The sequence below is a fragment of the Poecilia reticulata genome, linkage group LG9, assembly GCF_000633615.1.
Source record: "Poecilia reticulata strain Guanapo linkage group LG9, Guppy_female_1.0+MT, whole genome shotgun sequence".
Lineage (NCBI taxonomy): Eukaryota > Metazoa > Chordata > Actinopteri > Cyprinodontiformes > Poeciliidae > Poecilia > Poecilia reticulata.
The window spans coordinates 20,103,889-20,119,191 of record NC_024339.1 but is presented as its reverse complement, the minus strand read 5'-3'; the positions used below and the strand labels follow the sequence as shown (position 1 = coordinate 20,119,191).

At 38.7% G+C, this 15,303-nt stretch overlaps 1 protein-coding gene across 1 annotated transcript in view; it reads right to left on the bottom strand.

The window, feature by feature from the left end:
- Positions 1–584: 584 nt before the first annotated feature.
- The window catches only part of LOC103470649 (BDNF/NT-3 growth factors receptor), a 26,472-nt gene continuing 11,753 nt past the window's right edge, over positions 585–15,303 (bottom strand). The window contains exons 6-7 of the mRNA XM_008419260.2: positions 8,872–9,030; positions 585–5,931 (exon numbers count right to left, since the gene is read on the bottom strand). Of these exons, the coding sequence (XP_008417482.1) occupies positions 5,746–5,931; positions 8,872–9,030 (345 nt within the window). The 3' untranslated portion in view covers positions 585–5,745. The remainder of the gene's footprint in view (positions 5,932–8,871; positions 9,031–15,303) is intronic.

The window sequence follows — 15,303 nt, the reverse complement described above, 5'->3', positions numbered from 1 at the left end:
GAGAGTGGGGTGTGGGAGCATTAAATGTGATGTGGATCATAACATTTCTAAAGTTGTGAAGTACATGTATTGTGTTTGAAATGCACCCACCCCGAGTCACAGAGTCTGGCCAAAAACACATTGAAGTAAGGCAACGGGGCAGGAAAGATTTCTCTAGGTACTGTCGTTGATATGCTAGTGTGAGACCCAGGCTTTGATAAATCGCGGCATAAAGAAGGCTAATTTGAGTTTTTTTTTTTTTTTTTTTAAATTAAAAAAAAAAAGAGAGAACGACTGATTCTATTAATCATAGCTGCCATAAAAACAACCATATTTCCATGAGATGGTTTGCAGTTATTTATCATGAAATCGGCATACAGCAACAATAAATCAATTCCTGCTTCCTGTGTTGAGTCTTATGACATTTGAGCTTGGATTTAGTCTGAATGCTGCAAACCAGCCAGCTTTTTACACACACACACACGCACGCACGCATACACACATGCACGCATACACACATGCACGCATACACACATGCACGCATACACACTCAACGAAACTGAATAATCAAAAGCCGACCAGCTTCCCTGGGGCCACCGAATGTGTTTTTTTTTTGTCTTGGCTGAGTCTCACCTACCCACCTAGCATCCCCTTGATTCAAACATGAAAGAGTAAAACAGTTCAGTCTAAATACCGGCACAGTCTGGGACACACCAGTTAACAATGCTTATTTCTTCCAGCAGCTTATTCACATTTTTTTTGTACATAAATTCTTGTTCATTCCTCTTGCTGTTATTTTACAAAAAAATAAATAAATAAAAGAAAGGAAAAGGACAAAAGTAGCACTTCTAAGGACCGGAGGTTAAGACTATCACATACAGTATAGGCAGCATAGAAGAGGAAAAATTGGTTGAATAATCTATCATACAGTAGGTCACTTGATAAAGAGAGAGAGAGCGTAGAGAAGTCTGTGATTGTCAGTCCCTTCTGTCTGAGGTTTCCATTCACACAGCAGATGTTGTTTTTACTTTTACAGTTTTTTTTTTTCTGATCAGAGGCATTGATGCAAAGACTGCCGATCTGTGCAGACCAATCTCCTCCATCTCTCGCTGTCAAAACATCACCCCTGTCCAACGTCACGCAGTTCATTATTTTTTTTTAAAAAAAGGGGGAGAAACAAACACAGCAGGTAAGTGCAGAAACAGTGCTGGGAGCTGGGGAGCTGCTTCAGTGTACGCTACTTGACATCAGAAGTGTCCGTACGCACTGTATTTATTTTTCACAGTTTTTTCCAGCTTACACACCCTGCCCTCTGTTATTGCACAGAGATATTGTGTGTCAGTTTTTTTTGTTTTGAGTGTGGTTGGTGTGCTTCAGCAGGGACGGATTTTTTTTATTATTTTTTTAACCCTGTTATCATGCGCTGTCAATGATGCAGCCATTAACCCTTGCAGTTATTCTGACAGGTGAGAATAATTTTGGCAAAATGTCAAACTCAATCGACATACGTGACAGGGTGGTGAGATATCCATCCCTGCTGCAGTGAACGGTGTCCACAAGGACAAGCTCGGTTGTTACCAAGAAGGAACGGGATGTAAAAATACCCACACACTCCGGATTATCTTACACGTTTGTGTAAACATAATCCTTAAATTCAAATTCAGTTTGCAGTTGCAAAAAAAAAAGGCAACCCTAAAAATAGAAAGAAATGTACAAAAAGGTTTACAAGTTTATAAATTAGATAGCAGGAAATCAAATCCACAAACATCGATACCATCAAGTGCTGCAGTTAAATAGCAAAGACCCATTACTCCAAATGAAATCTCTACATCAAATCAAAGATGACCGTAAGTGAAATCGCATCGGTAATGACTTTTAAATATGCCTGTAAAGAGTAAAATATGCACAAGTAAAAATGCACAAGTAAAAATGCAAAAGCAAACGTTACATGTGTTTTCTTGCATGCTTGTGAGCTATATTTACAGTATGTCTGTAAGCCGGAGCAGAGCTGCAGGTGAAGTGAAGTGGTTCTGTTATCACAGGATGCGCGATAGATGGTTAAAGATTATTCTCAGAGTTTGTTGGTGCATATGTATGAGGTGCCAGGCAGCAGGGTTTCTGCAACAGTGAGGTTATGCCAAGACCTTTCTGTAGTCTTTTCAAGTCCATTATGATTTAAAATTAAGATGTGTGTATATGAAAAACATACTTTAGTGTATAAACAAGTTAAATCTAACCTTGTCAACATAAATTTGTATTTTACTTTAGTGCCTTTGAACTTGCTAATAAACCTCAAATACCTTCCTACAGTGTATCGTAACCTTCATAAAAATTATTTCAAAGCTTCAGATATCAAACCAATTTTTATACAGCCGAGCGCGGACGCTTCAATAAAAAAGTAACTACAGTTCTGTTTCTGGCCTAACGACTTCTTGGCAAACAGCAACAAATTAGTTCATCGTTGATAAAACAAAAACAATCTCTTTAATTCATACCAGTCCAGTTTTTGATCACACCTCAGCACTGAGAGAACATTAGTAAAGCTTTTAAATGTTGATGTGCCTGACGCTTGTTTGTCGTTTCACTGGATCTCAACACAGCTGATCCAAGCGTACTGATGCACTAGTAAAGGAGGCGGGTGTGTCTGGTACTTTCCTAGATTGGTTCAGATGTTACTCACCAGACTGTGACGACTTTGTTTCATTTGGTAATTATAAATTATAGGCCACTTTTCTTCATCTACACGCACTTCCTGGTTCAGATTGTAAATGAATCAAACATTGTTTTTACCACGATGACACACAGCTTTGTGTCTCACCATATCACCACATTTCATCATGAGCTTAAAGTCAGTGTGTCCATAATTTAATGAGTGGAAGTCAGAATTGTATCTATATTAATGCTAATCAGTAAACTGGCTGTTGGTCCCAAAAATAAAAGATTAGTGGTCAGCAATTAACTAGAGTATTGGCTAAAGATCATAGATGACTCAGATCTAGATTTTAACAAACTGGGAGATTTTAATTGTCACTACTGGTCTCTGTTAAAAAGTTGGTCAGCATAAGCTCATTAAAAATGAGGCAACAGTTCTGACCAACAGAGGAAAACTACATCACACAAGATCACAAATCACTGCACTGGTTCCCAGTTTGTAAAAGAATAGATTTTAAAATCTTGTTATTGGTCTCAAAAGTATGGAAATATTTGGGCCTAGATCATTTCTGAGTTGCTATTCAAGGTTCATAATTTATAACCTTGACTGTAAACAGTCATTTTATTATGCCTTAGGTATTTATTGGTTTATTTTTTTTATTTTCTTCTTTCTTTTCTCTTTATGCAATTATTTTGCTTTGTAGTTCTTTCTTAAATACCAAGTATGTAACTGGTGGAAAACAAACAAACAAAAAAAAATCAGTTGCATTTAATTACCTAAATATAAAATTATAAGCCCAAAGGTAAATTTCACAAGCATCAAACTTCTTCAGGTTTGGGAGGAAGGCTGAATGTCTGAGGACAAATTCCTTGCCATAGGGCTTATTGCTGTCCTGCATTATAGGGTTTGAAGTTTTATTATGGCATGATAACACAGTCTAGACAACCAATCACAGTGCAAAGACATTACACATTTCCAAATGATAAAAGAAGTTGATGAAAGTCAAAAAGAATGTTTAGTTTAAGGCCTATGGAAAATCTGACCTCATTGAATAAATTTGAGTACTAATACGTTTAAAACTTTTGAACTTTTTAAGACCCTGCGGAAACCCTGGCCTGCATTTAAATGTGTGGTTGCGTGTCTGTGGTGACGGCAGCTGCAGGAATGTGAAGGGAGCGTAAAGTTGAAGTTGTGGCTCACAGAACATCTGCTGGCCGTAGTAATGATGGATGTTCACACTTCTTTTTTTTTTTTCCCAGAGGAGATTCTCACCTCTCTCCCTCCTTCATCCTGCCAAGTCTGTCTCCAGTCCCTTTCTTTTTACTTCCCTGCTTCCCCTCTGTAGTCTGCTCAATTGCTTTCCAGGACGCATTAATACAACTGCCCGTATCCCTACGCGTCGCCGCTCCTAAATCCGGCGAGCCTAACTGTTTTCTTCTCCTTCACCTTTCCATCCCTCCATCCCTTCTTCTCAGCCATAAAACAATAAGTCTTGAATGTCTGTGAGGAGACTGTGCTAATGGAGCCCATTAGCCGTAATGAAATATACATTACACCATTACAGGGGACGGGGCTCGGCTAAAGCACTGCACCGCTCAAATAATAAAACATGTACAATTCAATTTCCTTCTCGGCCCGTTTTGAGTGTCTTTCAGTGAGCGGGGTGGGGGTGTGGGGGGGACGCAGGGATGACGGGATGAGGTGTACGATAGATGTGTGTGGGCGTGCTCTCGTGTGCATCCCCTCTTACGCAGATGCGGTTTTCAAGAATGTCTGAGTGCTGAGAGCTTTGAAGATTTAATAGGGGTTGACCAGATGAACCACACCTTCTACAGTGCAGTCACCCACACATTTGACCATGGTCTGACCACTCGATACCCAAACTCCCTCAGCAGCCTTTACGCTCACCAGCCCTCCACCCACCAACCCCCGATTTCCCCCAACACTGTGATTTTGCGATTGTCGGACAGCTGCGGACAAATGAATCAATTGACCTCCGACACAAACGCTTGACATCACAAGTGGAGCATCTGTCGCTTCGAAGGTTCGGGGTGGAGTAGTTATCGTATTACTCTGCTCTGTATGACTTTGCATCTCAGGCCTGAGGAAAGTAAAATGCAACAGATAAAAATTGTAAAATGCAAACCCATGTACGTGATTACCTCAGCATGGTGTCTGAAATCTCTTTTCACCACAGTAGTCGGTGGCAGCTGTGTTGTCACCAATTGTTTTGTGCATCAGCAATATCGACCAACCAGAAATGATCTCCTCAACGCACCTTTTAATTTCATCTGACAGGCAGGGAAGGAGATTGTGTTTACTTTTCTTTCCCTTTCTGGCCATTGTTGTGTCACGCTCAATTTCCCACATGCATACTGATGTCTAGATCGTTGCGCTTGTAGTCCTGCTGGTTGACTGCTGACTGTAAACCTCATTTTAGAGAGGGAGACAGAAAAAAAGACAGACTGGGGCGAAAGAGGATAACACAGTGTCTTAACGGCACGGCATCTCGCAGAGCCGTTTCTCCGGAAGTGTCCCATCAGTCTCCTATTTACAAGCAAAATGGTCGGAGCTTCCAGAAATTCCTCCTCCTTCTCTCGCTGCTCCGCCTTGAGTTTCCCAGATGTTCAAACACGACCTGTTGTCTTACAGGCAGCAAAGGGATAAGTCAGTTAATTTCAAGTCTTATTCATCTGTTTGTTTGTTTATTTTATCAGTGAGTTTAAAGCATCTGAGAAGAAGTGAGAAGCTTGAAAGTTAAATCACTCCTGATAAAAGTCTCCTTGGTGAAGAAGCAGAACGAATCGGATTGCACACAGGTGAAGAAGTTGGCCGGTGGGAAAGAGGTGATGAAGGGAGGAGTTGAAGGGATATTTTTTGATTGCCATAAAGTGAGCTTCACATCCTGTACAGTTACACATTCTGCATACGCATACACACCTACACACACACACACACACACACCTGCATGAGCATCAAACACTTCAGTCGGAAGTGTCCCAATGCCCACTTTGACTCACATACACATGCATGCAAACTTTAAATGCACATATACATTTAAATATATCCCCACACACAGCTTGCACACACACTGCGTTTCCTCCTCCTCTTGTTCAGCCCAGTATATCCAGATAAACAGGTGAGGCCTTGGCCAGGTTAAGGAGCAGACCATGGATTTCTTTAATGTTGAGTCTCATGTGTGGTTCTCTTTGCCAGCAGCCCAGCATCAGGTCATACACCTCTTTGGGGCAGGTTCTGGGACGCTGCAACACCCGACCTTGAGTTATGCACTCGATCACCTGCGGAGGAGGAACAAAAGAAGATCCAGAAACAGAGACGTTACCTTCAGCACAAGTTGGGTTGTTCAATTTTAGTATTTAAAGTTTATGCCTATACCAACTTAAGTTCTCGTTCCCTTTTTGACAGCTTTTAAGATCTAAATACAAAACAATCTTCCAGCCTGTAAATATTTTCCCAAACCTATCCAGACCTGTGAAAGGTTTGAATTAAAGGTTCAACTCTCTGAACACAGAAAACATCTCTTCCACTCTGAAGACAAACCTCACCAATTTCCATCTGTGCAAAGTTCACTGAACAAGATAACTAAAGTTGTCACCTTGTCACAGGCGCATATAGTAGAAAAATGTTATACTGAATACATAATTCACTAAACTCTTAGCATAATGCAGAGGAGTAGCCATCAAAATGCAAACATGACGCTATTTCACAAAAGCAAAGTCTGCGTCTCAAACATACATTTGCATTAGCTTCATTGGCACCTAATTTACTGCTTCAGCAATAATTACTAAAATACATACCAGAGAGTTAAGTTGAATACATTAATTGATTTCTGTAGCCAAGAGAAGACTAAAGTTCTCCTCAGCACAGAAACTTATTTTTTTGTTTGCCATTTATAAATGATCTGCATTTTTGATATTCTATGAAATAACTAAGCTTGTTTTTATTTCCTGCAGCATTAAATGCGCTCTGTTCTTCTCATGCAGTGAATGTCACTTAATGGCTTTCATTAGACCACCAGAATCAGCTGTGTCTCGCAAATTGCTAGATATAAAAGATCTAATCTGTTTGAAAGTTATCATTTTGGTGAGCAATCAGCCACTGAGTCCTCCCTCGTTCTGTGATTGGGATCAGATTAGATGAGGAGAAAAGTATTTGATACGTAATTGAGGAGCAGAACTCTATCTGATATGTAAAAGATATCTGAGTGTCAGACTGAGGTCAGAGGTGTCGACCTTTAAAACTGCAGAGAGTTTCTGGTTCATCACAGTACAAGGAGACTGCAGTCTGGGCTGACGGTTAATTCTTGGATGTAAGTGGAGTTGAGACCATTGTCTTAACGTTAGGTTAAAATTTAGGTGAAGGCTGAAAAGTTCCAACACATATTTTTATTAAATCAAGTTTTAATCAAGTGGGATTCTCATTTTTGTTTTTAGTTCACCTGTAACAGTTCAGCTAGCTGCGTCTTACCCCAAAGTCTCAGTTTTACTACCTTGAGACATAAAAATGTTGCTCTGAGCTGAAGAAAGAAAGAACAATCCCTTTACAATCTTTCATAAAGTAAAAAAAAAATAAAATAAATAAAAAAACAAGAAACCAAAAGAATGATGACAGCTGATTTAGTCAGCTGCAATCAATAAAAATCTGAAAATCCAGATTTGCAGTAAAAGGTCCATATTTTGCTGAGATATGCTAACAAAATGGCATGGTCATGTGTTATATGGGAAATCACTTCAGGTGCTGTTATGATTCTGACATACTGGTAAAAATCTAGATTATGTTTCCTCCAACATAGCAAGACTTAATCTGATGTTTGTGGTGCAGAAATTTGTGAGAAAACATTAGGGATCCTCTTGATAAGCTTATCAGTAGCATTTTGGCATTGCTAGAGAGATATCGTAAAAAACATAGCGAGTAACAGGAGTGCAGATACATTACGACTTCACACTGAAATAAAACCTTCTTAATGTTTCATGGAGGAATCCTAAGGTGGGAGATTAATCTTACAAGGCCGCATTTATGGATAAGTTATGCAAACCAAAGTTGTATGGAAAATGTCTTAATATTTACAAGTATTTTCCACTTAAACAATTTTACCTGTGTAATCAGAGATCGTGGACTACACAGTAGAGTTTAGATTTGTTTGGGTCAAGCCAAAATTATAAGCCTATGTTCAGGTAGGGTTGAGCTCAGGCTTCGGTGGCGCATTTTTAAGATTGCAATAAATACAGCACAGAGAAAATTTAACGAGAATGCACAATATAATGTGCAGAAGTTAATTAGACTAACATCAAGCACACATCACAGAAAATTACTATTTAAAACTATCACATCAAACTGATGTGCTTAAAAAGTAAATAAATAAATAAAAGTTTAATTGAAACAATATGTCAAATTTAATTTGAGTTTGTTAGTTGTGCTGATATAATTTAGTCTAAAAGCAGTATTACTTTTTATTTAATCCATACTTAAAAAACACAAAAAAATTCTTACGTCATTTGATTACTACATTTCTTTGCCAAAGATTGAGTACTAAATGAAAGAAACTTTAAAAAATAAACCATGCATGGACAACTTACAAGATGTTTTGATGCTTGTTTTAACTTGACTGCATTGTTTAGGATCGATTAGGAATGTAGGTGATTGATTTGTCTGTATGATTGACTTTGTTGAGATGTATGCGGTGAATTGGGGTTATATAGATAAACTAAATTGATTTTAATGTTCAGTTGGAATATGCAATAGATTATGGTCAATAGAGAGGAAAGAGCAGAGCAACAAAGGAAGGTAATTCTGTCTAAAAATGCTTTTCTTTAGGTGTCACATGCCATAGTGACAGTTTGAAGAACTTCAAAGTGATGTGGCTTACATTTGTAAAACATAAAAGGAGACACAGGCTCACATATTCATGAAATCATACCTATGAGACACTTCCCCACAAAACTAATAAAATATTTAGATGTACTTCTACAGAGGGGCTGTTTCATCACACCTTGTGGCTACAACATCTCGGTCGTCATCACTTATTAAGATTATAGCGCCCCGCAAGAGAAATGCACATATCTTTTATCTATACTGACATTGTGTGGAACGTTGTGTTATCTTTAAAGGTTTCATGTCGGAGCGCATTATATTCTCACTTTAGATATGTGTCTAAACATGTGTTTAGAACTTGATATGAAGGAGTCAAGCAGACAGAAGAATAAGTGTCTTTTTCTTACCTCATTATTGGAGAGCTGGTACCAAGGCTGCTTCCCGTAGGTGAAGATCTCCCAAAGGACGACTCCTAGACTCCAAACATCACTTTCTGTGGTGAACTTCCTGTACATGATGCTTTCAGGGGGCATCCAGCGGATTGGCAGCATGGTATGACCTCCGACCTTTAGAAAGCACAAACGCACACAAGGAAAACAAAGTCATTTGAAAACGCATTGAGTAGACGAGAATACGACTTACATAGCTAATTTAATCTTAAATGTGTAAGCCATTTATATATCAGATTTTTTTTGTTTTCAAAGCAAAAAGCAATTTTAAAACACAAAGAGTCTTTGGAGTCACGTCTTTGAGACAGATGTCATGTGGATGAATGCGTATTGAACCGCAGTGCATGACTACCTATTGTTGTAAACAGACAAAAGATGATTTCCTTTGCAAAAAAGAGACATTTTTAAAGAAAATGTGTTGAATTGCTATGTGACTGTTTATTGGCAATATAGAACAGGATGGAGTGAGACTTGTATTCTCCAAAAAACGAGAAAGAAAGTGGAGAAAGCAAGAGTGATTTGCAATAGCAAACAGGTGAAGAGAGTGGATCTCACCTCACTGCTGGTAATACATGTTAGCGTGGGTTTATGAAACAACCTGAAACTTGACTTACAAAAGGAAGAAGCCAAAGTTAATGGTTGAGGTCAAAATGCAAGTTAGCAGCCAGATCACAGTGGTGTTGGCGAAATTTTTCAGTCAAGTAAATATGTCGTTTCATGATGAGCGATGATTGTGTTTAATAAATAGATTAGCTGTCAGTCTCTCTCCAGTCTTTAATTAGCTGAACTAACAACTTGTTTTTTTTCTTTGCAGTGTCTGAGCTCAATAAATGACAGACTGTATCCATATTTCCAGTCACCACTTGTGTATCTTCAACTCAAACTGAGTTTCAGTTCGAACTTCAAATGTTGTTAGTGAGAAAACTACCAAGGACGGACATAACGAGTTTGAGTGGCGTGAAAGAGGGTGCTCTTAGAATAATACCAGTAATGAAAAGCTACATTACTTCAACACATTAAACCCTATAAAAAGAACAAACAGATTATATGTAGAAAAAAATCACTGAAAGGGCTGCAAGCTTGCTTCTATAGGAGTGGTAGTACCCATCTGCCTAAAAGTAATAATGCTGGTCAGAACTGGAGCAGGAATTACACTGTCTGAATGCTGCAAGGATTTTGTTTTTACGTTTTATCACAAATATAAAACACTAATGGCAAACGTAAAACTTGCTTCTATCAAATTTTAATACATCTTGAAAACTATTCTATTCTATTCTATTCTATTCTATTCTATTCTATTCTATTCTATTCTATTCTATGCCGTCATCCTAAAGCTTTTCACATGCATCACTGTCTTGGTATACTCTCAAATTCAGCACATTTTTAAAGCAGAGCTACAAACAGTTTACTGCTGCCCGAGGCATTTCAGTGACTTACATTTGATAGCTTGGTGAAACAGATTGCATCACTCCTGTGACTGTAGCAAGCCAAGCCAGCTGAGAACTCGTTGCTTTGTACGGCGTTTCTCCAAACAAAGGGAGCATTCACACTTCAGTGTATTTACCGGTAACCTCGTCAGGAGGGGACAGACATTTAGCCAGTAATTATAATTAGTGGGTAAATGTAAAACATTATTTGCCAATGATAAAATGTGGGAACCAGTATGGGGGAGACAGTAAACAGTCAGCAGCTATACACTGTAAATTGTTCCAGTAGACTTGCAGGCAGTTATTTAATTACATACTTTAAGTTGTACTCTGGAATAAGAAGATGCAGCGGTTGATGAGGAGCAGAAATGACGGGCTCTCTGTGAGACAGCCGGTCATTTTATTATGCTCTAATCTGAACTCTGCCGGTCGAGTCTGTAACGTTGTCAAATTCATTAGCTGTTTTTATTGTTCATTAAGACTGACAGTTCATTTCTACTGAGACTTCGCACACTGCTGTCAAAGGCTTGGGCTGGCTGAAGATCATCATTGTTTACTGCTCAGCTAAAGATAAAAGGTATGTCAATGGCTAAATTTTATGGACAAGCTCACATGTTTCTATTTAACAGTTGAAATCACTTCCTCCATCTCTACATAACCATTTGTGGATGTTTGTGTTGCTGTATGATGTAGAAAAGAAACTGAAAAAAAAATGTATTCAAACACAGTCCTTCCATCAGATAGGCAAATGTTTTACATCCCTTTTAGAGAACTAAATGCACTTTTCTTCTATCTGAATCCAAGTCATGTAACCAGCAAGAAGTCAAACATGTTTCAACGCCTGATGTTTTGACAGAGATACCCCAAAGCGCAACAAGCTATCTCGCGACACAAACACATTATTCGCTCTGCTGATTGTGATCTGCATGACTGAGAGTTAATCTGCCCTGAGTTTCAGCAGATTTAAGCAGGGCTGGATCACACAGGATTCATGTCGGCTTGTTCAACATGATTCAGAGGAAAAGGGCAAGAATAGTGAAAGAAACAGATGGGAAATAAGAACAAGATAGAGAGGTCTTAGATATTTTCAAATGGTTTAGCAGCTCAACTAAAGCTTCACCCCAAACTGCGGAACTAAAATGCAGCAGTCTTTTAAAAAAAGCTATCATCAAAGGTACATTGGGGTTGGCTTCGGTATAAAAACTGTTAATTTGTGGAAACAGAATGCACACAATCAACATTTTTAGCATAATCATTAAACATGTATGTAGGACTTTTAGTTCTGTCTTATTAATAATTCAGTCAAATGGACTTAAAAAAGATAAAACTAGATTTTTTTAAAAAATTATATGATTAATTTTTATCTGATATTACCCACATATTCAAATTGAGAAATAATGTATCCCATATTTAAACTTTCTGAGAGAGTATAAACATTTCTTTTGTTTAAAACAAGCATAGCTATTTATATATCACTGGTGTCACTGTTTAAAACACTTTAGATGGAAAGTTATAAGAAAAGTTTCCTTTGGTCCAAAAAAAATCATGCTATGTGAGTTTCATCCAGAGGATAAGAGGATTCTGAGGAGCGTCCCTTTCTGTCAGGTCTGTGAATAATGTGCAAGCTGCTGTTTTGAATAGTCCATGTCTACTGGGATCAAAGTTGTGGAATTTAGTCTATTCATGTTTATTTATTTCCATATTTAGGGATCAAAGAACCATCTGGAAGTAGGGGTAAAGTATAATTTTTCAACAAGTCTAGAAAATGTGATAGCTAAATCACACAGGATTCAGTAAAGAGATTCCTCAGCAACGATTTATTATGACATCTTTTTTTTCCATAAACAACTAAGATGAGTTTAGTAAAGGCATTTTCAGTCTTTTTCCAACTTCTGCAAAGAAATTTCTGCAATTATACTGACTCAAATACTAATTGGCCAATAAAGCAGCAGTGACTAAATATGTTCGCTAAAGCTATATTTGAAATTCTTTTGTAGGAAAGCTAAGTACCTTTGACCTTTTTGCTCCCTCTCAGTGCTCTGTGCTAATGTTCTCCCTCACTAAACCTCTCCTCTTCTTTCAGTCTTTTCTCCAAACATGAATCTACCAACAGAACTGTGCTTCACTGCCCCTCGCAGATAGCACAATACATTTTCTGAAGTTTATGCTTGTTATTAATGGTCTGTCACTCTTCTATTTTAGTGAGTGGGTTATTTAATGCAGTCCTAAAATGTGTGCAGTCACATAGATAGCCATCAGGCTCAGTTTTACATGGGAGGAAACATATCTTCCGGCACCTTGGCAGTTTCTACACTTCATAACCCGGCCTGGCTCTTTCTGACGCCCATGCTTTACGTTCTCCTCCGTATTTGTTTGTTTATATAATAAATATCCTAGATTATTTGAGTGCTCTACATAAAGCATTTTCTTTCTTCAAATGTGAGCTGAATACATTTTCTGTGACTAAGATGGTCGTCCTACTCAATTTTTAATTACAACTAAAAGGATACACACTTGTAGTCCCTTTTCAGTTCACCCAGACTTTTGCAACATTAAAGTGAAAGCACTAATATTATTTTCACAGTTAACATGAAGTAAGAAAGAAGATCTTGCTTCAAATTCAACTTAAATTTAGAACTACAGACAACATAAAGGCATCTGAAGTTCTACACATTCTTCAGTTTTCTTCAGGTTTAAAGCCAGTCCTATTCCAACTGGACAATAATCACAAACAAGCATCAAAACTGGTTAAAACACTAATGGTTAGCCATTAGTGTTTTTGTTTAATTTATCATGGCTGATGATTTCCTCTGATGGCTTGAAATAATACTGAACTGCTGAGCCGCAGTTTTTTTCATGCTTGTTAGATGTGGTTCAGATATGTAGTCCAGACGGACCTGAAACGCCAAACCAATGATCAGAATTAAAGAAGCTTTGCATTTAAGAAGCAAAGGATCAATTGTCTCCCCAGGATATTCCTTGCATAGACAACGAAAAGAGAAGTGATGGACTGTCTTCTGTGAAACGGTAGAATTAAAAAAAGAAAACAACATTGAAGAAAGGGAAACCACAGATTAATAGTTTTTGTCCATTGGGAGACGACGACATCAAATATTAAGCAAACTGTGGTTGCGGCGATGCAGTCTTAAGACCAAGTGTTTGCAAGGACATCTCCCTGCACATGAGCTGCTTTGTTGTTGATCTCTGCCTCCTCCCCTCCTTTGCTTTCAGTTCCCTTCCTCGCTCTCACCTTCCTTCAGCCCACCTGCCATCCCCTCCAACACACTGTTTCATAAATATTCAGCAGCTCAGCCAGACCTTTGGCTAGAGTTCCAGGAAACCCCAAAAAAGGTAGAAAAAAACCAAATCAAGCATGTGATCTGGACTGCAACCTCCCTATGGCTACGGTACCCATGGTGACAGGGTGAAGTATTATGGGATGTGTTGTCATGGGGACCTGTGAAACTTACCCTACTCACTGTTGTACAGGAAATTGAATCTTTTTCATCGTATTTTTTGCCATGAAAAAAAACTATTATCTGCTGCACAGGTGGAAGGTGTCATTTTCAATTGCTACCATTTCTTTCTATTTTAAGACATTTACTTAAATAATGGGTGTCCAGTTCCAGTTCTCAAGTATCAATGACCTGTTCTCTTTGGTACAAATGCCAAAGAGGAGAAGATCTTAAAACCTCAAACCGTTGCTCTTCCACTCCACAAATTGCACTCCATTGTATTGGTTTATCATATATAAATTTGATAACATATTTTGAAGTTTGTGGTCAAAAGGGGATAGATAATGAAGTTGTTCAAGTGGTATAAATACTAACATTTTACAGAAAAGCAGAAGGGACAGGCCAATAAAGGGGGGCAGAAATGGATTTCTGGGTTGTTCCTTCTTTTAGAAATGTCAGTTGTTTCATTATCGGGTGAAAATGTCACATTTTTAAGATTTTAAGGATTTTTCTGCCTCTGAAATACGGCAACGCTTTACCTTTAAGACAAAACATCAAGCTTGAGGAAATTAGGAATTGTAATACTTATCAAAGGGGGAGCATTATGTAAAGTAATGTTATTCCCTCATTAAAAACATTCTTGGAGTGTTGCTTTGATCCTTTTATGCATGTCTGACAAATGCCTGAAGTCCACGTAGGAGCCATTTGGGGGTGCATAAACGGTTGGTGCCAATTTCCACAAATCTCCACCCTGGAGTTGAAGTTTCCAGCCGAGATTCTGTCCCACAGAGCACTGACCCTCCACAACTCCTCCACTGAGCTCCTTCAGACTAGCAGCAGCAACAATCAGCAAACCTCGTGAAACTGTGTGTTTTCTGAGCCTATCACACAAATTGCTTCTCAGTCCAACGCTCCTTAAATAGCATAATGAACGAACATTGCTGCGATGACATCCTGAAGGTCAAGTGTTGGGAAGAGCAGGAGCTTCTCAAAGAGACAAACAATTTCAAGGCGATAAATTGGGAAGACAAAGCTCTTTTAAGTCATAAAATAGCACTATGGCACTTTAGAGACACCCTGACTCTTTAGCATGAATGTTTGGGGTGAAGGGGGACATCCGTGTAAATGTGTTTTAATGTCCACTTTAAGGAAACTAAAACTGTAAGGTAAAGCACACCCACCATCAATGGCACATCGATTCACACTGAAACACTTAGACACTTTGAAATATGGCTGAAGGTTTGATACGAGGCAGTGCCCATCAGATTGGTTGTGTAACAGGGGAGTCGGTGACGTCACTGCACCCCCTTCATTTCATCGCCTCTGCTTCTATTTCCACACACATGCAATGCGTGCTGAGAGGTGGGGGGGCTGAGCTCCAATTCCTTTATGACTCATCTTTGCTCCTGTCTGACGCAAGAGCATGACTGGGTCCATACACACTACCTTCCCACACACACACACACACACACCCACACACACACACACACACACACACACACACACAC